Source organism: Aplidium turbinatum, chromosome 9, assembly GCF_918807975.1.
Source record: "Aplidium turbinatum chromosome 9, kaAplTurb1.1, whole genome shotgun sequence".
Lineage (NCBI taxonomy): Eukaryota > Metazoa > Chordata > Ascidiacea > Aplousobranchia > Polyclinidae > Aplidium > Aplidium turbinatum.
In genome coordinates, this window is record NC_137480.1 from 24,194,210 (window position 1) to 24,219,846 (window position 25,637).

A 25,637-nucleotide genomic window follows, 5' to 3' on the forward strand; every position below is an offset into this window, starting at 1 on the left:
TCTTTCCTAGATGCTCTTTTCCTTACGCATACTTTGGAAGGCAAAACTGTGCTTTATGTCGTTCCAAAGTTGCTTGTGTCGTTCCACTTTATAGCCAGACTGGCAAACCGCAAGTTGTTTGGTTCTGGTGGCGAGTTTAGTCTTACAATATGTATTTTCTTACAAAATTGTGATTCAATTCTTTTGTTACACATTTTAAGAAAAATAACCGTCTTTGTTTAATCTTGAAATCTACTTGCAGGGGTATCTACCTCTAAATACCCATTGTCTGTATTGCAGGATCATTTCAAGTAAAAGTAGTATTTATCTATTAAAAGTTGATTCTAAAAGAAATGAACAAAAGCGCAACTCGTAGATGGTAATTTTCCCGCGACTACGATGCAAAAGTAGGCTAGTCCAATTTTGAGGCAAAAATCGCAGAATTGGCAACTCTTATAACTTGTCAGGCAATATCGGCACTTTTAGGGATTGGCAAACATTTTAAATGGTTATTGCATGATGTTTACCTTCACCTTAATCGGAAAATCTAGCCCGAATAAAACTGACAACCCTGACAGTAAGTATCTAGGTGAACCTCTTGGAAGAGGTAGGCAGTAGCGCACTTTTTTCGTTATCGGATCACAATGTTACCAAACTTCGGCAAAACTAGTCCGAACGGAATTGGTAACCCTGACAATGGTTGTTTAGATGTAACACCTGCAGGTCTCCGATTTATAAAAAAGTAATTTAATCTGGCAACACTGCACACAAATGAATTGATTCTACGTCACCTACAATGTGGCTACGAATTATCAAAATTTAAATAATTATCTAATCTGGCAACACTGTAAACAAACAACTTAATTTGAATTCTTCATTGAAATTATTTCATAAAAATAAACAAGTTTAAGAAACAAACTTACTTTTGTTGATGTTTGTCGACCTCAAGTTAAAGAACATAAACAAACCTTGGTTTGACGATATTATAAACATTTTTGTTGATGTTACGTCACCTGATGTAAACAAGCAGTTTGTTGTTGCATTTTTAACTCAACCAAACAAAATCACTGGATGACATAATTTTATTGTAAACATCAACAAATAAATAAAAACATCAACAATCCTTGTGCGTGAGGGAAGGACCGCTGCCACCATCGATGCCAACCTCGATCTTCAACTTCTGTAAAAGACAAAGCGAATAATTGACGTTGATTTAATGTTGACACAATTAATTGTTATAACGTTGATACAACGTAAACAACTCTCACTTTATTGTCCGTCCGATCCAATGCTTCTTGTAGCTTGGATATTTCCTCCATGTTTGGATATCTGCTCTCCCAATCTCCACCATCATCGAGGGATTCAAGCAACATCCAAACATTCTCCTCAACCTTGTGCAACACCGCGATGACGTCATCCACAGATAGGAGGTTGCCATCGAGATTCATCCGAACAATCTAAACACAAATTAATTATGATGCAACATTAAACATAAACAATTTATTTATGTTGTGACTTTTTGTTTATTTATTTTATGTTTACAAGAATTGTTAGAAAATGATTAAAATTGAAAACTTGAACTTACTTTGTGAAACTTGTTGAAACTGAGACGTTAAAACAACGTAATGCGACGTTGAATCAACGTAACAACTGACCATGAAGCAATGTATTGGTTATAAAAGTTAAACATGACTCACGGATCCAGGCATCGATTTGATCGCCTCCTTCCATGGACGGAATTGATTGGAAGTCATGTTGCATTGGAACAGATCAAGGAATCCAATCCGCGTCGGCATTGATTTGATGAATGACGTCACTGCATAGATGTCATTCTGAGTGTCGGAGGTATACATCGCTATCGCCCCTCCATCAAAATGACGTCCTGCTGTGACGGTCACTTCCAAGTCGTTGCCTTCACCCAAGATCTTTGAGATGGCGATGATGGGGCGACCATCATTGTGATCTAACAAAGCAGGAATAATATCAATCAATATTAGCTCGGCTAACCAGGTTGTAGTCTAAAACCACAGTTTGGTTCTAACCATAAAATAATCAAACATTGAACACAAGTTGTTTACTAAAGAACAAAACATTAATTCATTCATATCGCAAACAAAAATATAAACAAATTATTTTGAACAAAACTTTCAGGTTTGAGTCAAAGTTTTAATTTGAAGATAACCTGAGAAGACTTTTGTTAGCTGGTCACAAAATCACAAGTTTTGTCTTCAACGGCTTCAAAGTTTTATCAAATTAGAATAAAATACTTAGGCTAGCTTTGCAGGTGGAAACTAAACTTTTGTTAAAATATTAAACTAACCAGAGCTTGCAAATTAACATAAACTTTGATTTCTTTGTCGATAAACCTTCGAAGCAACTTTACAACTTGATCGTGAAAACTTCTAATCATGACATCCATTTCTTACTGCAGCTCAATCCAAGCTGATGCTTTTCCAAACTCAGAAGACACTGACACAAACAAACTTTAAAGGCAGCCGGAGACGAACCCTACGCGCCACGGACTGAGTTGAAGAATAGGTGTTGAATTTAGAAGTTATGTCGGCGCTTCTCGTCTTTTGGTTTGAAAGAGAAAAAGAAAAAAGTGCTTATGCAGTGACGTCATGACCGGTCAAATAGTGTTTCAGATTCAAAGACCGGAGCCGGTCAAATAGCCACTGCCAACTTTAAAACATTTGTCTGATGAAACCAAACAGAATGATGACAGAATTGAAATATAAACCAATTATTTCTTGCTGCAACTGACTCAAAACTGATCCTTCCTCTTCAACGACTGAAAACAATATGGCTGTCGCTTGCAGATTTGCGCGGGAGTTTTTGTGCAGTGTTGCCAAACAAAAATTAAACTGGAAAATTAAATGAAAACGACAAACAATAAAATAAATTTGTAAAGCTAAACCAGTAGAAAAAAACACTCAATAGTTTCAACCTTCATTGAAAAGAATTTATAATTAACCATTACCTTGTAAGTTTCTAAAACGCGCCCATATAAAAAAAAAGAAGATTAAGCTTACAAATAGATTGTAATGTTGGCAACTCTATTAAAAATGTCGTTTGCAGCTTTGCGCGGGATTTTTGCGTAGTGTTGCCCAGAATAAAATAATATTTACCTACACATTTAAGTGGCAACTAGTTTCAGAAAATTTATTGTTTCGATGCTTTAATTATTGAAGTTGTTACCTTAAACCTTTTTTAATTTCAAGGCATAAATATTGAATATTACCTTTCTAAGAAAAAGTTTAACATTCTTCGAGTTCAGTAGGCCATAACATGTGTTGGCCAGTGTTGGCCAGTGTTGTACAAGTGAATGAAATAAATTGACGGCGTCAGCGTCAGTGCGAATTGCCTAAAAACTTTACGGCGTAAAGTACTGCGTGTCTGCGTCTGCAGGGGCGCCGGAATGATTTTTGACTAGGGTGGCAGGATTATCATAAAAGGGCACTTTTATTGCTGAAAGGCCATTTTTTTAAGTTTTAAGATAAAATACAGCGATATAATGTTCATCTATCAGCTCATTATCGAGTAATGATACAATTATCCGATATACAAAGAACAATGGCACGGAAGGGCATCATGCTATGTTATAATGGTGTTACCTACTGTGATACAGAATTTTCTGTCGTGAATATTATTTCACATAGTTATATGTCTGTGGTTGAATATTATTTAGAGGCAAAAATGAAAGATTATAATTAGACTAAAAGCGAATAACAGGAATTGTTATAAAGGGCGCGGACAAAATCCTGAGAATGCTTTAAAGTGTAATATTTCTGTAAATAGTGAATAAATCGCAAAATATTTTAACGGTGTATTGCCAAGGCAGTAACTAACAATCATGCAAAGTTTTATTCAATAAGTCCCTCTCTGGCCTGAATAACACGCTCAAGTCTACTTCTGAAACTTTCTACCGCTTTACGTAGAGTTTCTTGGGGCATTTTAACCCATGCTTTTTTGAGAGAGCACTTCAACACCTCAACTGAGTCATGGGATGAAGCACAGGCATCTGCTTCCAACATAGACCAAACACAAAAGTCCATTGGATTCAGGTCTGGTGATGAGGGCGGCCAAACTTCCTTGCTCTAGAAATGAGGAAAATGGTTCTGGCACCATTCCTGGGTTTTCTTGGACATGTGGGATGGCGCACCGTTTTGTTGGAAAGTGAATGGTTTCCTTTTGAAGTGCTTCTTAGCCTCTGCAAGGGCAGGAGTCAAAATTGTCTCAATGTACGAATTGGTGTTAACTTTAGCGCCTTGCGGAATAAAAATGAGGAGAGACTTCCAGGTTTTGGAGACAGCGGCCCACACCATGACAGAAGATGGTTTCTGGTGCCTGAAAACTTTTTTCGTGGAGTCAGGAATGTCTGCAGAAGACATAGCTGGTCACAGCGGTAAACCATAATCTCTTCGTGGGAAAATTGTAACGTAAGATTCCCAAATCCGTTCGTCTGCATGCAATGACCCAAAAATAAACACACTTTCGAAACGTCTATTCAAACAGTGTATTCCAGTAAAATTAGCCCGAGGCTATCGAAAATAGGTGTAACGCCTACACCTCTAAAAAAACTGTCACTACAATACAGATTAATTGGATAAAAGACGGAAAATTTGTCCAGCTAGCAAGCACTAAGCCAACAGTTAAATGTGCGGCCAACTTTCAAACAATCATTTTACGAATGACCAGAATAGATATCAATATCTCAAATTCACGTAGAAAGTAACTGTGACGCAATAGTGAAATCAATTGTCACGCAATTCAAAACAGGTGTTCGAGCTAGTGAACCAATGCATTCATGTTTAAACAGGCCCAAACAGGTCTGAAACAAGTCTATGAACAATGGTGCAATTTCGGCACATGCTTTAGGAATTTCCATGACGTAATATTCAGTAGACTTGAACGGTTTTTATATGACGTTTGATTTGGTGAAAATTGTCGGGAACATAGCGGCCCCTAGTTATGACAGTCTGACATGGCATAACTAAAAAGAATTGACGACAATTGTGAGCCAATGAATAAAAACACACGATACACAAATTGTTTGAATCACTCACGTTTAAGTTAATACGTAAATACAAAGGGCATGCAAAGAATGAACAGCAATAAGAATAAACACGATGATACATGAAATTGGTACCATAGGTATTAGGTACACGCAAAAAATGACGCTATATACCATGGTTGCGATAATAACCGACTGTTCTGGGCTCAGACAAGGGTCGGCCACCGCAGACAAAACCAGGCTCAAACCATAACACTTAGGTGTTCTTTACGGGGGCGAGGCACGAAATATCCCTCAACACGTAGTCTACTTTTACTTTCCCCGTACTCTCATCATAGTTGCAGACGGCAACTTTGGCTCTACGAACCACAGGCTTCCCTTTCCTAATTTGTGGAACTACCTCATGCACCCTCCCAAGTTGATACTTCCCACGTTTACCAATGTCCTGGAGAGAACCTACCACTACAAGTTGACCAGGCTCCAAATTCTCGGCCATTTTTAGCCATTTTTTCCGGCCCTGAAGACCTGGCAAGTAAAAATCGATCCATTTACTCCAAAACTGCTGAGAAAGTGACAAATTGAACCGATAATCCCTTCTTAATTGGTCACGATCATGTGGTTGCCCAACAGCACAGTATGGGTCTAAGTATGGGGTCAAAAGTGAGGCAGGGGTGATGACAGTAAAATCCCTAGGGTCGTCACTCAAAGGTACCAAAGGGCGTTCGTTCACGATCCGAACGGCACTGCCTGTGTACGTAAGCAGTTCAATAAAATTAGGCTTACGTATTGAAGCGGCCAAAATGTGAAAAAAGTACTTGGTCATATCGGCCACGAAACCAAATCTACTCAGCCGAAATCCAGCCAAGAGATCTGCCAGAGGATTTAACAAATCAGGACGCGAAAACATTACCTCATTAACACAAGTTCCTCGAAATTCAGATTGTTTTAAGGCCTTCTTCCTTAAAGCAGCAGCTCTATCTGACGCCAAAACAAAATTGTTAGGTAGATCAATATCTTCCTTCAACGGAACAGGTATCTCAAATCGACCATCTTTCAACTCAATATTCGGTTCGACAAGTTCTCTAGCCAAAATATCATTGCGAGACAATTCACAGGTTTCATTTTGCAAAGTCAAATCCTGAATGACTTTATTCAGGTCTGCTATTTCCATATCGCGAGACTCAATTTTACGCTGAAAGCCAGAGATGACATCCGACTCTGAAGACGTCTGCACTCTGCACACTTTAGCAACGCTTTCAACTAAGGGTGTCTTACCACCACAAGCCAACCAACCGAGAGGAGTGAGTAAAGCATGCGGTTCACTGCGATTTTCACCAACACGTTCTTCTTTTGCCCACATCAAATAAGCGTTGTCATTGCCAATCAGTACATCTACAGTACTACAATCATTCAAATGAAACATATTCACGTCATGAAAATGACGGAAACCACTTAAATCTTGTTTATGAGGTAAAGTTTTAACATCGTCAGCCCAAGCTGGGTTAACCACCGAGGTTATATCACAAAACAGTTCATCAGTCTCTAACGACTGGATGTTGAGTTTAACAAGGTCAGCACAAGTAGGTTTCTGACCAGCCCGAGTATCCATTTTAAACGACGCTTTATCATACGGTTTAAGACCAAGTTCGCACACCAAGTCACTCGAAACAAAGGTCAACTGCGAACCAGGATCATGCTGACAATACACCAACTTCGATTTGCCAGTCATTGGATTCAAAACACGAGCAGCAGTAACGCGGTTAAAGGCTGCTTTAACATTTCCAATCTTAACATTACGCACAGGAACTCTGGCACGAGCATCATCTTTCCCAACCGAATCCAGAGAATCACGTGACGTCACATAAAAATCATGCAGAAGAAAATAGTGTTTCCTATCGTTGGTAGGTCCACACTTACGACAGTTATTTGCATGATTACAGTCTCTAACCATATGCTGGCGCAAACAATTCAAGCATTTGCCAGCTTTCACAATGACATCTCTCCGATCTTTAGGTGTCAAGCGCAAAAATTCTTTACAATTAGACAAAAAATGATATTCAACTTGACCACGTGACGAACAACAAAAACACGCCGGTATGTCACTATGTCTGGCCACACCGCCGCGCGGTGCGCCAACAGCAGTCGAGTACTGCGAACTCCCTGAAATCACATTATCATGGGGTTTTACCGACGTCTGCCTAACCGGACATGAAGGCAATTTTCCTTTGCCAAACTTTTTAAAATGCTGCGACTCACCAGAATCGCCCATTAGCATAATGCTAAAATCAGTCGACTTGCGCGTTTCCTCCCGTACTACAAAATCAAACAAACTCTGAAAAGTAGGTTCCTCAGTGCTACCATACTGATCACCTAAAAAGTCAAGATAACGCTGCTTAGCGTCAAACGGGAGTCGCTTAGCCAAATCCAAAACAAAACGTCCTTCTAATTTATCACGCTGACCATAAGCTTTCGCGTAAAGCAAACACTGCGACAATTCATCTTTAAACTCTTTCAAATCACTGGAAGAGATAGAAGTCAATTTGCTACCATAGCGATACTTTCTAATTTCTGGTTCTGCGAAAAGACCTCCACGAACTCCAAAACGTTGGGACAAGCGAGCTAACGACATTTCTATCATGTCTTCCTCTGACAAGCCAGGGGTGTCAGAAACCAAATTAGCAATCGTTTGTGCAGCTGTTCTAACACAAGCTGCTTGCAACAAAGTCAAACGAGTTCCCTTAAAGGGCGAAGCTGCCATCAAGGCCATAACACGATTTTTAAAGAAGACAAATGGCATATTATTACCGTCGTAACCAATCAAGGCCGCCTTATCGAAGAACGTCCTACTATTTTGGTATTCAAAAAAGCAATCCTGCTGTTGAGAACTCGATTTAGCGGGAGAAGACAAGCTATATCCCTTAAGGGGCTGAGTGGGCTCAGTCACATGCACAGCCCGATCACGATCCTCACACACGTTAAAATCAGGAGACGCGATACGCCTCTCACAACCACCCAAATTACGTGTAGCTGGGCGATCAAAAACTAGCGGCGCTGAAAACTGTGAAGGGGGCAAAGCATTACTGCTAATGGCGGCCCCGTGACCTGTACGCTCTGGGGGAGGAGATCGGTTATAATTCACAGACCTTGGCTCTACAGCCTTCGGAAGACCCTTAGCCGCGGCCCCGAGACCTCCTGAAACATCTTGAAAAGATGTGGATTGTACTGGTCCACTTACAGACTGAACAGGCGTCTGGAAAAGGTTAGGTAAATTAAACTGCGATTGATGTTCACTTCTGGAATGCCTAGAAGAGCCCTTCCTAGAGCTACGCCGGGAGCCCAAATCAGAACGATATTCAGCTAAAACTACCTCTTTACGTTGTTCAGCCCTCAACTGAGCGTCTTTGAGTGCGAACTCAGCAGCTCTGGCTTCGGCCTGAGCTCTCGCGGCAGCCTCAGCTCGTACGGCCTCAGCTCTCGCGGCGGCCTCAACAGCTCTCGCTTCGGCCTCAGCTCTCACGGCGGCCTCAGCTCGTACGGCCTCAGCTCTCGCGGCGGCCTCAACAGCTCTCGCTTCGGCCTCAGCTCTCACGGCGGCCTCAGCAGCTCTTGCTTCGGCCTCGGCTTGTATCTGGAGCTCCTCTCGTCTTAGCTGTAGGTTAATTTGTGAAACTATCCGTGATGAGCTCTCAGACATCCTAGTGCTTACATTTGAGGCGCTATCCTCAGGATGTATGTCAGCATCCAACCTATCTGAGAACTCACTTTCTTTTTGTTCGAAGTTATTTTTTAACGAGTTAAATTCGGGATCTACCCTATCACGAAGTTCTGCCAAGATTGCAGAGTTAACAATTTTACTCAAAAGAGCATGGAAATGCCGTAATTCCTCTTCTAAAGTAGATAAGTTAGATCGAAAAATTAACAGTTCCTGCTTATCACTCAAAGAACCTAGGGCCACAGAAAGTTTCCCAATTTGAGTCAAAATATCCCGTCTAAGATGCCGGGCCTCTCGAACTGACTTAGCCTCATCGTTAATGGGTCCCTCCCCAGAATGGCCTGCCCGACCGCAAAGAACATCATCAGGCTTAAACTCAGTCGAGTCGACGGCGGTCGAGTCCCTGTCGCCACCGAGTGTAGACATATTAAATGTTAGGGCTAAATTTAACAATTAAAAAATTAAGTTACACAAACACACAAAATTACAGTAGTTATAAAAAACTTAACTGTAAAGACCGTAAAAATACAAAAAAGAATTTAAATGCACGATACCGTAGCTGTACGAGTATGTGAAGTCCAAACGTCCACAAAACTTGCTTGGATTCTTCCACTTGAATCTTCAAGCACAGATGGATTGCCTTTAATCTTCTTTCTTGCCAATGAATGTCAAAGTTATTTTTTTTCTGTACCAAACTGAGAAGAAATGTCTTTAATTTTCTTTGCTTCTTTAGACTACCAACCAACAAGATCTTCTTTTATTATTTCTTTGCTTCTAAGTGCTTCTTGGCCTACCAACTAACTAACTTCGTCTTTTATTTTTTATGCTTTTAGTGCTTCTTGGCCTACCAGCTAACAAGAACTCGTCTTTTATTTTTTATGCTTCCAAGTGCTTCTTGGCCTACCAACTAACAAACTTCGTCTTTTATTTTTTATGGTCACAGCGGTAAACCATAATCTCTTCGTGGGAAAATTGTAACGTAAGATTCCCAAATCCGTTCGTCTGCATGCAATGACCCAAAAATAAACACACTTTCGAAACGTCTATTCAAACAGTGTATTCCAGTAAAATTAGCCCGAGGCTATCGAAAATAGGTGTAACGCCTACACCTCTAAAAAAACTGTCACTACAATACAGATTAATTGGATAAAAGACGGAAAATTTGTCCAGCTAGCAAGCACTAAGCCAACAGTTAAATGTGCGGCCAACTTTCAAACAATCATTTTACGAATGACCAGAATAGATATCAATATCTCAAATTCACGTAGAAAGTAACTGTGACGCAATAGTGAAATCAATTGTCACGCAATTCAAAACAGGTGTTCGAGCTAGTGAACCAATGCATTCATGTTTAAACAGGCCCAAACAGGTCTGAAACAAGTCTATGAACAATGGTGCAATTTCGGCACATGCTTTAGGAATTTCCATGACGTAATATTCAGTAGACTTGAACGGTTTTTATATGACGTTTGATTTGGTGAAAATTGTCGGGAACAATAGCAAGGATACGATGATTTTGTCGGTTACACACTGCTTCGACATTGAACAATTTTTCATCTGAGAAAATGATCTCTCCCGTGTCCGTACCTGACTTCATTTTGTTCAGAAGAATTTTAACTAGAGCGAGTCTCTTCTCTTTTTAGAGGTCTTTGAGGTGTTGGCAAGTTTGCATTTTGATGGAAGACAACTTCATATCGGTTTTAACGATCTTCCTGATCGTCTTTTCATTCACATTCATTTCGGGAGCCATTTTCCTCATTGATCTCTTGGGATTGCGGCGGATTCTGACTCGAACCGCATTAATGACCTTTGGGGTACGAGAAGTTCGTGGTCTCCCACTTCGAGGGCGATCTTCAGCACTGTTCAGTTCTTTAAACCTGCTAACAGTGTTATAAACCGTTGATTTCGGTGCTTCAAGAATCTTTATTATCTCTGAATTTGTCTTGCCTGCTCGATGAAGCTCAATGATAGCTGCACGTTTATCACTCATACTTCACAATAACGCTAAATTATGATAAACTGATGACACATTCTGAAAGATAAGGTTTAATACAACAAATATGCACTATCAAACACTTGCTAAATCTATGAACATAGTAAATTAATATTTAATTTTAGTCCAAGGACTTTATCCGCACCATGAATTGCAAAATGTGCAGTAGCTTACATGACCTTAAAAGGGCACCATTGCCCCTCCTGCCCCCCATCCACAGAAAAATTGAGGGCAGGGGGGCATTTGCCCCCTTTCCCCCTCACTACCGGCGCCTCTGTGCGTCTGCTCTTAAAGAAATTGACTGTGTCAGCGTCAGCGCTAATTTCTAGCGCTATTTTAGACAGGGTCTCACAAAACGGAAGTATTTCAACCAAGTTTTATGGGCTAACAATAGCTATAAATAAAGAGCAGGTTTTATGTTTTGAGAATGTATTGTAATTACTTAGCTGCTTAGCTTATTGGTTAATTCCTTGTAGAAACACAAGCATTTCAAAATGTTTGTCTGACAATCTGCTGCGTTTGGGACGCATAATGTCCTTTCCAAGTGAAAGCATGCGTTCCACAGCAGCAGCGCTGAATGGTATTAGTGTGTTGTATTTCAAAAACAAGTCTTGAAAACGTTTACTCGGAAAGGTATCACTGTTCCAAGCGTGCTGTGATGGCTTTAGCATATATAAATCTTTTAACGAGGTCCACTGCACCAATATCGCTCTTTTCAGGGCCATAGAGCTCTTGAAATAAAGTATCTTCAACCTCCTCGATGACATTAATTGATTTTTCGCTTTCTTTCTCTGATCCCTCGTCCTAGATACTGCTTACGATATCAGTGATCACCCTTTGGCGAACTTCTTCCGCTTGTGTTCCAGGGAGCCATTCCAACCAACGCAAAAGCGGGTAATTCGAATGAGTCGCGCTGGCCAGAATACATTGTGAAACTCTCATTGTGAAACGAGAATTTCTATGAAAACAAAAAATGACGCTTAGCGGGTGACGCTTAAAATCGGCAAAATAATTGACGGCGCTATCATCATCATCATCATAATCCATCGTCGGTTTGTTTCCCACTAGTGGGGGTGGCCGATTGTTTCCGCGCAGCAATTGTCTTAATCTCTTTTCTCCATTTCACCCTGTCCCTTGCATCTTCCTCTTTCAGTCCGACTTTTTTAAACTCATCCTTCACTTGTTGTTTCCACGTTCTTCTTGGACGACCGCGTTTCCTCTTCCCATCCACCTTTAGATCTAGTGCCTTTCTAAGAAAACTTCCTTCCTCCCTCCTTATCACATGTCCATACCATCTTACTCCATTTGCCCTTGCCAGTTGGTCTATGGTCTCTCTCATCTCTAGCATATCCAACAATTCTTCAGTCCTTTTTTCCCTTCTCGTTTTCACCCCACACATTGCTCTCACCATTGACCTTTCCGTTCTTCTCAGGATTGCCAGTTCACTCTCTCTCAATACCCATGTCTCGCTACCATATAGCATTGCAGGCCGCACACAGCTCCGATATACTTTTCCTTTCATCTTTAGTGAAAATTTTCTGCCTTACAACATTTCCCCACATTCCCTGAACTATGCCCAGCCCAATCTTGCCCTTGTTGTCACCGCTGCTTCACATCCATCACTTCCATTTATCCGATCACCCAGATAACAGAAGTCTGTCACTGTTTCGATGCCATGGCAGAACTCATCATCATGGCCTTCCACTTCACATTCCTTCCTTTACTGCATTTCCCACAAACAAAACACTTCGCCAATCTTGTTGCGGCTCTCTTGACATTAGCACATCTTGCATGTACCCACTTTCCACAATCCTTGCATTGCATTGAATTTCTCATCACTCTCTTGCCACATATTCCACAGGGATCTACTTTGCTGTCAACAACTGCTCCTTCTGCTCCACTCACCATCACTTTTGTTTTTTCAAGATTCACCTTCATACCCTTGGTTTCAAATGCTTCTTTCCATTTCTCAAACTTTCTCTCCATTCCCTCCATACTGTTACTTGTCAAGACCAGGTCGTCTGCATACAAAATTTCACTCAATAAGCCCTCCCTCACTCCTTCAGTTACAACGTCAACCACAATAGCAAATATCGGAGGTGACAAAACTGATCCCTGGTGTACACCAACCTTCACAGAAAACTCGTTTGAATAATTTGATCCAACTCTCACTTTTGTTCTTGCATCCTCATACATAGACATCACAGCTCTCACTAATACCTCCGGTATACCTCTTTTCCTCATTGCCCATTCCATCAATTTCCTTGGTACTCTGTCAAATGCTCACTTCTGTCAACTAAAAAACTTCTATCACAAATATCACTTCTGTCAACTAAAAAATAAACTGACTGTGCTAGCCTCAGCTTCAAGAAAATGTTGACGCCGTCAAATGACGCCGTCAAATTTGGACTTTGGCGCAGGGTCGGTTACCGAGATTGATAGAGTGAAGTTTCCAATTTTTCACCTTGATGAATCTTTGTTTTATGACTTCATAATTTTTTTGTTATTTGAGTAAAAACTTTCAAAGTAAAAAATTGTGGAAACTTGTCGCTACTGTACTTACATGTTTTTAAATTTATATTATTTTTGATAACTTATTCATTGTATTGAAGTTTTAGATTAGCTTTAGCTTGCTTTGTTTACCTGCAGCAGCAGCAGCAGCAGCAGCAGCAGCAGCTTTCCGGGTTTCTTTCAGCAATTTTTTAAGAAATTGTTGCCTTTTTGTCATTTTTTCATCTGAAATATAAAAAATTGTCATTAAAATTATGATTTGTAAACGTCTCTTTGATAAGGTAGCAGGACTGCAGCATATGCATTTATTTTAACTTTTAATCAAATTATCAAATGTTGTTAAAATAAAACAAATGTTAACAAATTGCAAATGCATCTTCATAGAAGTTTGCTTCAGTAAATTTCCAGATGATTTACTGGTGAATATTCCGCATTTAATGATTTGTTCTAATGGACCTCAACAATGGCAAACTGGTTTGTATGACTTACAGCTGCAAAACTGTCAGCTCGATAGCTCAGTTGGTTTAGTGTCGACTAAGTGTACGAAGAAGCTGCAAGATCAAACAAAACTCGTTCGACTCTCGGGGTGTGCGGTTGAGCAACGCATATCAAGGACTGCTCTCCATTCAGCGGTGCCAAATGAGTTGAATACTTGACAAACAACAGTTTTTGTCAAACTTAGTGACCGGTCATGCGTCAGTGGTTCAAAGCCTCTACTAGTATGCAAAACTGCCAAGATGAGCTCTCAAAGAAACTTTCTCAGTTTGCAGATAAAGATTCTACTATCACTCAAATCAAAGTATATTTAAACAAGGCCACCAAGTCTGACATTATGTCAACAATATGTTTATTAGGATATTTACTTGTTATACGATAATATTACCAGAAGAGCTTGGTTGGTTGGAAGATGATGGCGTTTGTGATGACGTAGATGCTCTTAAAGGTCGTTGGGTTGTTTGGGAGGTTGAGTTGTCTGTAAAATGTTAATATGATTAACGCCACTGAGTTCTTAACGTTCTTAACACGCGTTCTTAACGTTCTTAACAAGCAGTTCTTAACGCGCGTTGCTCAAGCGCTCACCACTTGAGTCGAACCAGCCCCACTTTATTTTAAAGCTTCTTCGTTTACAAAGTCCCGCGCTAACCAACTGAGCTATCGGGGCTATATGGTAGCCTACAACTTCAATTAATATTTACAATCATGAGAGCCTACTTCGAAACTCATTCTGACTGTTACAAAATACTGCTTACCTTTACCAGGGATGTGATAAACTTTAGGGTCCTAGTAGCTGATAGAAAGGCGGCCGAAAGAAACAAACTGACAGCTCTACTCTCGTTAATGCCAATGAAATCCTATCATGCGCCTTTAAGATGATTTGAATATATTATCTTTGCAATCTATGTTTGACGCTGAGTGTAGTAACAATGTTTGGTTTATTACTTCTACTTTAAATAATTACGTTTGGTTTGTTGTTCTTTGTCGCTGTCGCAAACCGCTTTACAGTCAATAACCTTTAAAAAAATTTGACAAATTTGCCTCAATGGGTGATGATTTTAATAGTGTTTCAATTGTCGTAACCTTGCTAAATCACGTTCAAAGGCTATGTAAATCTGTTAACATTTTCAGTTATTTAAGTACTGTTCAATAAGCTTGAGGGAAATAAAGAATGTAGGGAGGCATTTGGTCACGTACTACCCCATAAAAAATCGAGAAAAAACGTGTAAATTTTCTTCCTTTATGCAGATGTATTTTAATCGCTTTGCTCATTCAACCTCATATTTCATCAGTGTTTATAGAAGCATGCGCTAAAATGCGCCTTGTATACTACGCATCGGGAAATGCTTGGATACCTCAGACTTTTGAAATTTGACTGTGAGACGACATAACAGCAAAAGAAAACTTGGTAAATAAATCATTGAAGCCCTTTTATGGTCGGAAAGAAAAATTCATTTAAAACGTGACTTCAATTTTTAACTTAAACTTGTACGAAAATCTAGTTTTTATTTGATAAATTTGGGACAATACGAAGTGTGCGTCTTGGTGAAAAACCCACTAATGAGCCTAAAATTCACAAAAAGCTGCCAAAAAAGTTAAACTTGTCATTTTTTTTGGGCAAGCGTGCAGATCATCTCCCGCACTATTGTAATTGTTGGAGTTCAACTTCTACATTGTCCATTCTGTCGACGCACGCTCTTAAAGAATTTTCTAGGTCCGCTACTGCATGCAATATTATAGTCGCGTCATGGAGTCACTATGGAACAAGTCTATAAAAGTATGACTTCAACTTTAGATTTTTGTTTGTTTGTCATATTTAAGCCATTATTTGTATCCATTCCACGTGCAGTTACAGAACACAAAAAGCTTATTTTTATTCAATATAAATTTTGACATTGATTTTGTGGTCTCCATTGGGCTTCTTAATTTAATTTGCATAATTTGTTACTTACCGGTAGGCTTACGCAGAAATATTTTTTGCATTATAGATCTGACACTTTCCTTCAATGTTTGTGTTTTTGACTTGTGTTGAAGGAAAAATGAAAAACTTTGGGAAGATGAAGTCGCTGAAACGAATTGACACCAATTCAACAATTTTATTGTTTTAAAAAATATTTAATTTGTATGCGAAAGAAGCGCTTACAAACAATCTTTGAAATATTCCAAAGTCTTATTCTTCATCACAAAGAATCAATTCAATTTATTTTTCTTTGCTTGAATGCAATATTTAATGATAATATTGGAATAGTATATGGGAACAAAACCAACAACAGAAAAAAGTGGCAAAACTGTTTAAGGCGTGCATATGATGTAGATTTTAAGCTTACATGTTGTAAATCAAAGTATATTTAAACAAGGCCACCAAGTCTGACATTATGTCAACAATATGTTTATTAGGATATTTACTTGTTATACGATAATATTACCAGAAGAGCTTGGTTGGTTGGAAGATGATGGCGTTTGTGATGACGTAGATGCTCTTAAAGGTCGTTGGGTTGTTTGGGAGGTTGAGTTGTCTGTAAAATGTTTATATGATTAATTTTAATACAAATTTAAATACGATGAAATTAAAAGACTTCCTTGTTAGCTGAAATAAATAAACTTCAAAACTAAACTATTTATTTTATTTTTTACTTCGAAATACTTTTTTCCTCAAAGATTTAAACCTCCTCTTCAACGGTTGAGGTTTTGAGTCTTGTGAAGCTGAGGATGAAGCTTTCTGAGATGATGATTGAGGTCGATTTGAAGCGTTGGACTGCGTGGTCAGTTGTTGAGAGTCTTGAAGAAAGGAATCTTGAGGGAGATATAAAAATAATATACTGTTATATGTTTATATTATACTGTAGTAGCTTAGAAAAGTTTTTGGTGTGGTTGTAACAAGATACACTTTCCAACCATGTTTATAGCTTAGTTTTGTTTAGAATAGAAAAGATTAACGACAAATACAATTTAATTATTTTGTGATTGACATGATTTTACACATTATACTTTGTGACTAATAAACGTTTTCAATTAGCAAAAGCTCTATTGAATTTAAACCTGGTGTTACCTTACAAATTGACACAAAGCGGTAAAACTTGCAAACACAAACCATCGAATAACTGACTTAAACAAAACCTCTACATATGCTGCCAACAACTCCACAAGACTGCCAGATTATGACAACTAATGAACTAATACGTAACAAAAAAACTCGCAAATTAAAGCATTGTGATCGGTAAGCTTGCTAATGCGCTGTCAGGAAGAAGGAAGATGTGTGATGACGAGCGACGTGTCACAATGATGTAATAACCCAGATAGCAAAATTTGTTCTTTTTACATGGATTCAACGTCTGCAGATGGATCAACGTCAAATGCACAATATTTTCTACCTGGAAATTATACTGTATTTCAAATGATTTTTACTTTACAAAGATCAAAATGACGTCGGCTCAACTCCCATCCAGGAACTATTTTTAGACAAGGCACTTAATGACGTTGTCTGAACGTGGAAAGCAGGTCGGCTTTGTTAGATTTTCATTCATTGCTTTCAATCTTCAACCATCGAACATATATCAGGCTTCTTGCAATGACAATTTTTGTTATGATTTGAGTAAAAGTCAAGTCTTATTTGGCACTGGCCACCGGTTAGCAAGATTACAATTACATCATCTAATGCAGCTTGCTATTAAAACAGTCAGTGCTCATATACAAATGATCCTCTATACTGTGAAGTACACCGCGCTTAATGCAGCTGTGTAGCTAAGGCGCTGTGAAGCAAAGATTGACACCAATACAAGTCCCACCAGGTACGTAACAAACAAATAATGACTTTGTCTTCTGTAGGCTAGCGGTCACCAATATTTTTCGGCACAAGTTCGCCATTTTAACAGCGTAGGTGGGTAGATTATTTTACATAGGCTATTGAAAATGTAACATGTATAAACGTAATCACGTTGGACTTTCGGAACCGCTGATCTAGCGACCTAAACAATGTTCCTACTTGAAGCGATTTGTGACGTCTGAGATGTTGATTGCATGAGTGTTGACGTAGATTCATCTGGAGGAAGCTGGTTGGCTGCAGAACTTGATAAATCTAAAACGATGTTGTAAACACAAAATGAATAAATTTATTTTTGTTGAAATAATGTTATTGCTATGAGCTGGGAAATAGATCATCGATGTATATAAACGATCGCCTAGCCTAGTGATTTTCAAAGGTGATAAATATCTTCTACTTGTAGCTGACAAGAATGCACACATAGTATATTGTTCCTTGTCACAACATATTCCCAAAATATTTAGCCAATTTTCCTACTTGAGGCAATTTTTGAAGACGAAGTTGATGGTTGCGTCAGTGCTGACGTAGATTCTACTGAAGGCCGTTGGTTCATTGCAGTGCTCGATTGATCTGTAAATTAAAAAAAAATAACTTGTTGTTTGTGCAATAGATATCATTTAGTTATAGCAGACAATCAAGCAATCAAGCAAATATTGTTTATTGCCATATTGTACTCGCTGTGTAACACTTATACCTCTTCTAGCATGAAGTTATGAAACACAAGATTGAGAAACTACAATTGACAAAATTAAAAAAAAATTAATTGCGTAATCGTCTGAGCGCCCATTCACAAATAACGTCAAAGGTCCAATTACTAATGATATTTGTTGGAAGGAATATCAACTATTATAATGAATTTCTCCATAAAGTTAACAAATTATATCTTGACTTGGCCTATTATAATGAAAAAAAAACTTTATGATTAGATTTGTTGTTAGTGGTACGATAAATAAACTGTATATGAAATAAAAATTAACCTTTGTTTAGGAACGGATCCAAAAGGAGTCCTGATGCAAATTGTACAACAACAGCCCAGTGGTCCTTCAGCAGGTTATTTTGAAGGAAAGATCTAAAATTGGACAATGACATTTCACGACAGATGTATAAAGCACTGAAGTACTCTTGGAAGGTCTGGTGGCTAAAATAGAAGCGTTGCTGCCCTTCCAGGAGTGCATATTCTCTATTTGCTCCCAATAGAGTGACAACAAGATCTTGAACTTCCTGACTGGAGAGATGTTCGGTTTCAAGGTCGTCTGGTGTGATTAAGACGGTTCCTTGTTTTGTTGCTTCGTACGCAATTTTGGAAAGTCTGATGACAATATCATCTGATATCGAAATTCTAACGTGTTCTGAAGTTTTAAGATTTAACAATACAGTATAAAATATCCTGGTCATCGTGGATATATCATCAATTTGTGGCGATCCAAGAGATGCTCTCACGTAGAGTTGCAGCATTAGAGGGTTGTGGCACATTGATGTTAAATGTGGAGTTTTTACTGTAAGTTCGTTCCAAAGAGTCTCGGATTGTTGTTGGTCGTTGACTAAAGCGCTGAATAACGTTTTCATGTTGTCAGACGTCAGATCACGAATGAAGTAAGTGCGTTTGGGTCGGCATCTTTCAGGAATATGAAGCATGGCGTGTGGTCGAGAAGTGAATATCAAGTGACAATTCTGAAGAAATTTTTTCAGACACAGATTTGAAACAAGTCCCCAATATTGAAGTGGAGTATTGTATTTGGATTCTTCCACATTTTCGTTCAAGTTCCAACTCACTTGATCAAATCCATCAAAAATAATGAAGCAGTTTTCCGGATTGGCTGTCATCCATTCAAAAACAGAATTCTGTTCTTGGTCGTTTAAGTTGTAGTTGCAATCTCCCAACAGAAACTCTTTCAATGTAAACAGTTTGTTGCAGTCATTCATGTCCATAAAAAGCTTCCTTAGGACGAGAACATTTTCACTTTGACAAAGTCGTCGTGCCAGGCGTTTCGATAAGGTTGTTTTTCCTGACCCAGGATATCCAATTACCGACACAAACCTGTTGGTTTGAATATCAGACACTAATTGATCGACTGTTATTGCTTGGTCAGATTTACTTAATTTAATTCCTTGACTTGTTGGATTGTACTTTTCATCGTCAGGAATGAACCTTCCTTCGTAAAAATCAATTTTATACATTTCACAATAAATTTCTGGAAAACCCTCTGAAGAAACGTCAAAGCTGGTCAGATCAACGTCATATTTGGGATGATATTGTTTGCGAGCTGCTTGTTGCAGCTTTTTTAATTCTTTTGTAGAACCTAAAAAGCAAAAAAGAAATATTTGTAGGCTACAAATTACTTTTGAAGTGACGACTGGTCTTACTGGCAACCTCACTTGATTAGACTTTGAGTGAGTTATGGTTAAGCAAATATTAGAAGCTTGGTAAAATGTCCAAACATATACGGATAATTACAGTTACGATTCTGAATTAATTAGCTTGTTCCACACGTTATGTGTTTTACGTTTCGCAGTTTTTCAATACAATATTCAAAACATTTTTGAAGAATATTGCAAATTGTTGGCCTACATGAAACGGACTTCAACAACTTTACCAAACCACCACGTTTAGAACCAGGACTTTTCGAAACAAAAATATTTCGTTTCTTTTAGAGGCGAAACTTTAAATTTTGTTTTTGTGTAGTTAGGGTAGATAGGCTACTTCTGTTTCCGTAAACAGACATAGATGAGCAACATCACAATATTTAACATTAAAACAAACAAAAATAAAAATGAAATAGCGAACGTTGTCGGCTACACTTTTGGTCTTATCAAGCCAAGAAAATGTTACATTCTTTATAAAATAGCCTACTATTATAAAACATGTAGCATAGCAACAAAAATATAGTCTAATCTGAACAATTGCTTATCTTGCACACAAATGAACTGACAACTGAAAAGATTACGTAGCACAACATGCCGAGAATTTAAAAGAGGAAAAAAACTAATGTTCAGAAGAGATGTGTCTAAACAGGTTACGCATGATAGACAGAAGCACATACCCGAAACACAAACAAAGCATAAAACAAACACACATAGCAAAAACAAACACACAACATACCACTAACAAAGCATATCACGTGGCAATTTAATTGAAAGACTGTTAAGAGATAGGAGTTATAGTTAAGAGTTATGCATTTGTAACAAAACAAAACGAATAAAAATTTCAGAATGTAAAATGCACCAAAAATTCATATTTTGAAGTGATCTTGCGCAATTTTCCTCACAAATTCAACACTGACAATTTCCTACCGATCAACATTACAAAATAAAGGAATTCAAAATATGCCTATGAAGACTGAAGTCAAGGAAGAAGATATAACAAATGCCTAACAGGAAATGAAACGAGGAAAACCAGTTGGACCAGATGATACTCTACGGGAGCGACTGGAACGAAATGGCTAAGCGCTGTTTTCCAGACGATAATGAAGACAGAGAGCATGCCAGTGGAGAAGTAGCAGTGTGAATTCACGTCGTAAAGAGAAACGAAGATTATGTCGAATAGCAATAGAGGAATTAGACAATTGAAAGTTGGTAAAGAAAGCGAGGAAGGCCGAAAAAACTTTCTAAATATTGTTTTACAAGCTTTGCTATATCAGAGATGCCCAGTGCTTCAGCTGAGCACTAAACAGCATCACGCTTTAAAGTTTAATTAAGCATTCTATTACTTTTAATGCAAAAGTAGTTTATATAATTAATTATTTAATGAAAATAATGTTGATGTGATCGTTTTCGGCAGATAGAAATGGCCAATTTGCATGAAAATTGAAAAAAATAATTGATGACGTTTATACCGTTTAGACAAAAATAACTCATGGACCGATACATTTAACTTAATTTCTTTCATTATTATTATCCTCTTGCTCACTGGAATTTCAAAGCAAAAAAGTAAATCAACGAGTTCGGAAAAGACTCCACACGTGACAAACCTCAACATTCATGAAAACCCAAGTGAACACAAACAAATGGAAAGTCAGTCAAACTCGTTTGCGATGGTGACAGAACTATTACAGGTTTGTCAGCTGACCCAGAAGCTTTTACTACAAGTGGCGTTTGAACTTGCTCGGATGTTGCATCGTTGCTTCAATCGTGCAACCTTAAACTTTTTGTGGTGTCTGAAATGTTTTTCCTCAGAGCAACCAGTAAAAACATTGCAAGATGGGAAGGCCGTCGCAATGTTATCTTTGAAACGACAAACAAATTGTAATAACGTGGAAAGCAAACTTTTTTATTATAATTACAAATTATAATTTTCGTGCAAAAACCAATAAAATTTAACATTTGCCGAAACTTTCCTTTGTTTCAAATGACTATTCACTAAAAGCATTTGATAAAAGTTTATTTAATTTTAATATTGATAAAAGTTTATTTAATATTATATGAAACAAATATGAAATCTTTTTATAAGTGGCGAAGATGAGTCTGGGACTTGGTGGATTGGTACTTGTGGACATTTGTGTGTCAGTATTATCAAAAGGTTCGTTTAGCTTATTCATGTTAAAAATTAAGATTTATTCAAACTTCTAAAATATTTTGTTGAAAGCAAAAAATTTTATGTGACGTATCATAATATGATGAGGAAAGGTTAACAGCAACCAATATCACGCTATAGCGATATTATAGAGATAATACAAAACAAGAAATGGCATCTTGTTTTTGATTGTGACACCACAATATTAATATATATTGTAAAAGCTTTCGTATAAATGGGTCTTGAAATATTTATGACACTCATAGAACTACGCAATGACATTTACACTATTCGCACCTTAGCACGTTTGTGAGCTAATTCAAATTATTGTGACGTCATAGATGCCTCAAAGAAAAGGTTATGAGCTTCAAATTCCCATTAGGCTAAGCCTCACTGCTTTAGTTACCTTTACATGTTGTGAAGACTTTATGAAATGAACTGATGACATTGTTTTACGCGTCTATGTTTTTTATTTTAATAAAACAAGTTTAGAAATATGTTTGAAATATTCAGAAAAAAATTTGTTTCGTTTCAAAATTTTAAAACATTTCTTTTCAATGGAAAAATATTTGCTATGGTTTCGATTCGTTTCAAATTATGTTTCTTTGTGAAGGATTTTGTTTGGAACAAAAATGTTTTGAACAGCCCAATTCGGAAACTAAATTATATTTGAAAAAATTGTAATATCATTAAATTAAACTCTTCGTGTAATATTTATCGTGTATTCAAAATATTTGAAATTCATACATCTTAACATATCCACAAAACCTTGATTAACAATTTTGTTGATATTTATTAACGTTGTTTTTATTAAATAAACAAACTGCAAGAGATATAATGATACTTTAAAATATCCTTTTTTTTAAATGTTACTTTTAAAATATCTACATTCTTATTGCAACAAACAAGTATAATGTTTTTTGTATGATTCTAGCTTCGCAATAAAATCAACGATATATTTTGTTAATTGTTATAACATTTTGCTGTATCTTTTGAGTTTCCGTTGTAACAAAGATTAAAAGCATGAAGCTAATTTGTTTGCATAGCTTGGCGTGGTTACAGTTGGTGATGAAGCAAGATTTATTGACAATTAAAGCTACTTATCAACTTTTCAATGAAAATATGGCAACATAGCAACAGTTTCCAAACTCTGTATGTCTATCATCATTAAGCTCAATGCTCTGATGCTTTAACAACCGAGAAATTAGTACCATAATTATGGAAACTATTTCAATCAAATATAAACAGTACAAACCTTCATCTCCAGATGGAACACGACTTTGCTCTGGCAAATTGTAGATCGTTGTATGAAACTGCCTCTTGTCAACATGTTTGACCACGTGATCAACATGCTGATGATGATGATGGGCATGATATTGCCTCTTGTCAACATGTTTGATCACTCGTTGATCAACGTGTTGATGATGGGCATGATACTGCCGCTGATCAACCTGGACCACTTGTTGGTGCTGCCGCTGATCAACCTGGACCACTTGTTGATACTGCCGCTGGTCAACCTGGACTACTTGTTGATATTGCCGCTGATCAACCTGGACCACTGCTTGATCAGCATGCTGATCGACAATTGTAGAAAACTGTCGGTTGTCCTGGTAAGTCAGTTGTTGCTGAGCTTGTCCTGTAAGAAAACTTATTAAATATTGTTTTGACAATTAACATGTGAGCCTTGAATTTAACGTAAGAAGGCGTCGATGACTTGATGTCGGGATCATGGCGGTCGTAAGTTTTGTTCTCTTACAGTAAAATGAAGCAACACATTTTAAAACGTGCAAAATACGTAAAAACCAATGCTATAAAAATTATTAACATGTTAGAGCAACCATCAAATCATACTCACCTTCATCTACCACTTCCTCACTTGGAACAACTGCAATTCCTTCGTCATTGTTTGAGAGAGACATGTTTCTAATTTGTGGAAGTCGACAGATTAGAATATTAAAACTTAGTAGCTGATACTACAAAACACAATTGCAGGTGATTATAATGTCGCTCCAGTAACAACAAAAAAGACAACAATAAACTTTGCTTGAACATGTTTTATGGCGACAAGCCACTTTGCTTAGCATCCAACTTTACAAACTTGCTTAAATGTTAGTCACACTATTTTGTCTCATCTGAAGCTTCCGCCAGGGAGTTGAAGATTTAGATTGAATGGGTAGAAGGCAAGGAAGCTATTTTCAGGCATGCGTCGTTTAAGTGTCCTGTCAAAAACACAGTTACATGTTTTAGAGCGGTGTCGAACCGGCATCCTGTTGAGCGTCATACCAGGGCTCTCACCACTCGTCTACGCAACTGACACATTGTTGCTCTGACTTATCCTCACCAATTAAACTAAAAACAGCGCGATAAAATTTAACTTTACAGTTTTAGTTTGACCTTTCCAAGATTCGAACTTTGTCCTACAAGTTGTCGACAGTGCAGAAGCGCTCAAAAATTGTTTTAAAAAATTATTGTTAAATGGTTGTAATGTGCGCGAAAGATTTCTGCGAATTTACAGCAAATTGCAATGAAGAAATTTCGTGTTAGGTCAACACATTTCAAAAGCTTTACAAATTAGTGGTCTTGTTATTAAGTAATTGAAATAAAAACGTTAACAAAATAACGTTGAAATGATTCTTTGCACATGACGCATTTCAAAATTGAAAGAAGTTCTTAAACTGGCTTCTTTGCTTTCCCGCACGTTTAATAGAAATATTCAGCCACCGGTCATAAGCCTGGTAGGACAGGAAGAATTAAGGATGAGTGACTGTTGGCGGTTGAGCCATAGAGCTGAGCGCATACGAAGCGTATATGCAGCTCCAAAAAAACGTCAGTTTAACATCATTCGTGAACATGACGCTGCGTTGGGATAAGTTGGCTACAACGTTTGCTCTCCCGTCCACGTAACCAAACATCTTCATTGCAATTTGCTGTAAATTCGCAGAAATCTTTCGCGCACATTACAACCATTTTACATTCATTTTTTAAAACAATTTTTTACAAACACAACGCAATTTACAACACTGGTTCTTGTAAATTGCCAACCTGATATCGGATGATGTTTTTGCAGAATTGGCCAAAGTAGAAACGTCAATCATCAGAAAAAAATGTTGATCATCTGGGACGTGATAGATGGGGAAGTCATAATGTAATTTGTTAGGTCAATGACAAGTTCCATATAACAAAGATGCTGCTATGTGGTCTTTTGGCACATTTCGTGTGTTTTTTGTTAACGAACTTTGCTTTAAAAGTGATTTTTATCATGATTTCTTGGTTGAAAGTGTTTTCTAGATTCTATCATGACTTTGCGCAGTTCAGAGTTGTCATGTAGTCCGCATATGATTATTTTGCGGAGGAATTACCCTTCAACCACCTAAACAACTGCGTTGCTACCCAAGTTGCCACTTAACAGCAGGTTTACACGTCAGCTGCGTCGCATGTTTCCATAGAGTCGTTCGGCTGGCATGATCGTGCTCATCGTAAACGTAAGCCTCACTTTCACCATGAAAACCCGGAGATTCCCTTTTCATAAATAGCTTTTCAAAATTGTTTGTGTTGCATTTTCAAGCATTGCTTGTTAACTTTATTAACTTCCTTGATTCATTT

At 37.8% G+C, this 25,637-nt stretch overlaps 1 protein-coding gene across 1 annotated transcript; it reads right to left on the bottom strand.

Moving 5' to 3' along the window:
* Nucleotides 1-1,043: 1,043 nt before the first annotated feature.
* On the bottom strand, nucleotides 1,044-23,953 carry LOC145776823 (uncharacterized). The gene is made up of 13 exons (XM_082588045.1): nucleotides 23,890-23,953; nucleotides 23,290-23,670; nucleotides 18,502-19,824; nucleotides 18,002-18,094; nucleotides 17,687-17,779; nucleotides 16,339-16,497; nucleotides 16,131-16,220; nucleotides 15,657-15,770; nucleotides 14,093-14,182; nucleotides 13,342-13,434; nucleotides 1,677-1,942; nucleotides 1,248-1,436; nucleotides 1,044-1,159 (listed from the first exon to the last, which is right to left on the bottom strand). Exons 1-13 carry the CDS (start codon nucleotides 23,951-23,953, stop codon nucleotides 1,094-1,096), a joined length of 3,021 nt encoding a protein of 1,006 aa, XP_082444171.1. The 3' UTR covers nucleotides 1,044-1,093.
* Nucleotides 23,954-25,637: the final 1,684 nt, after the last annotated feature.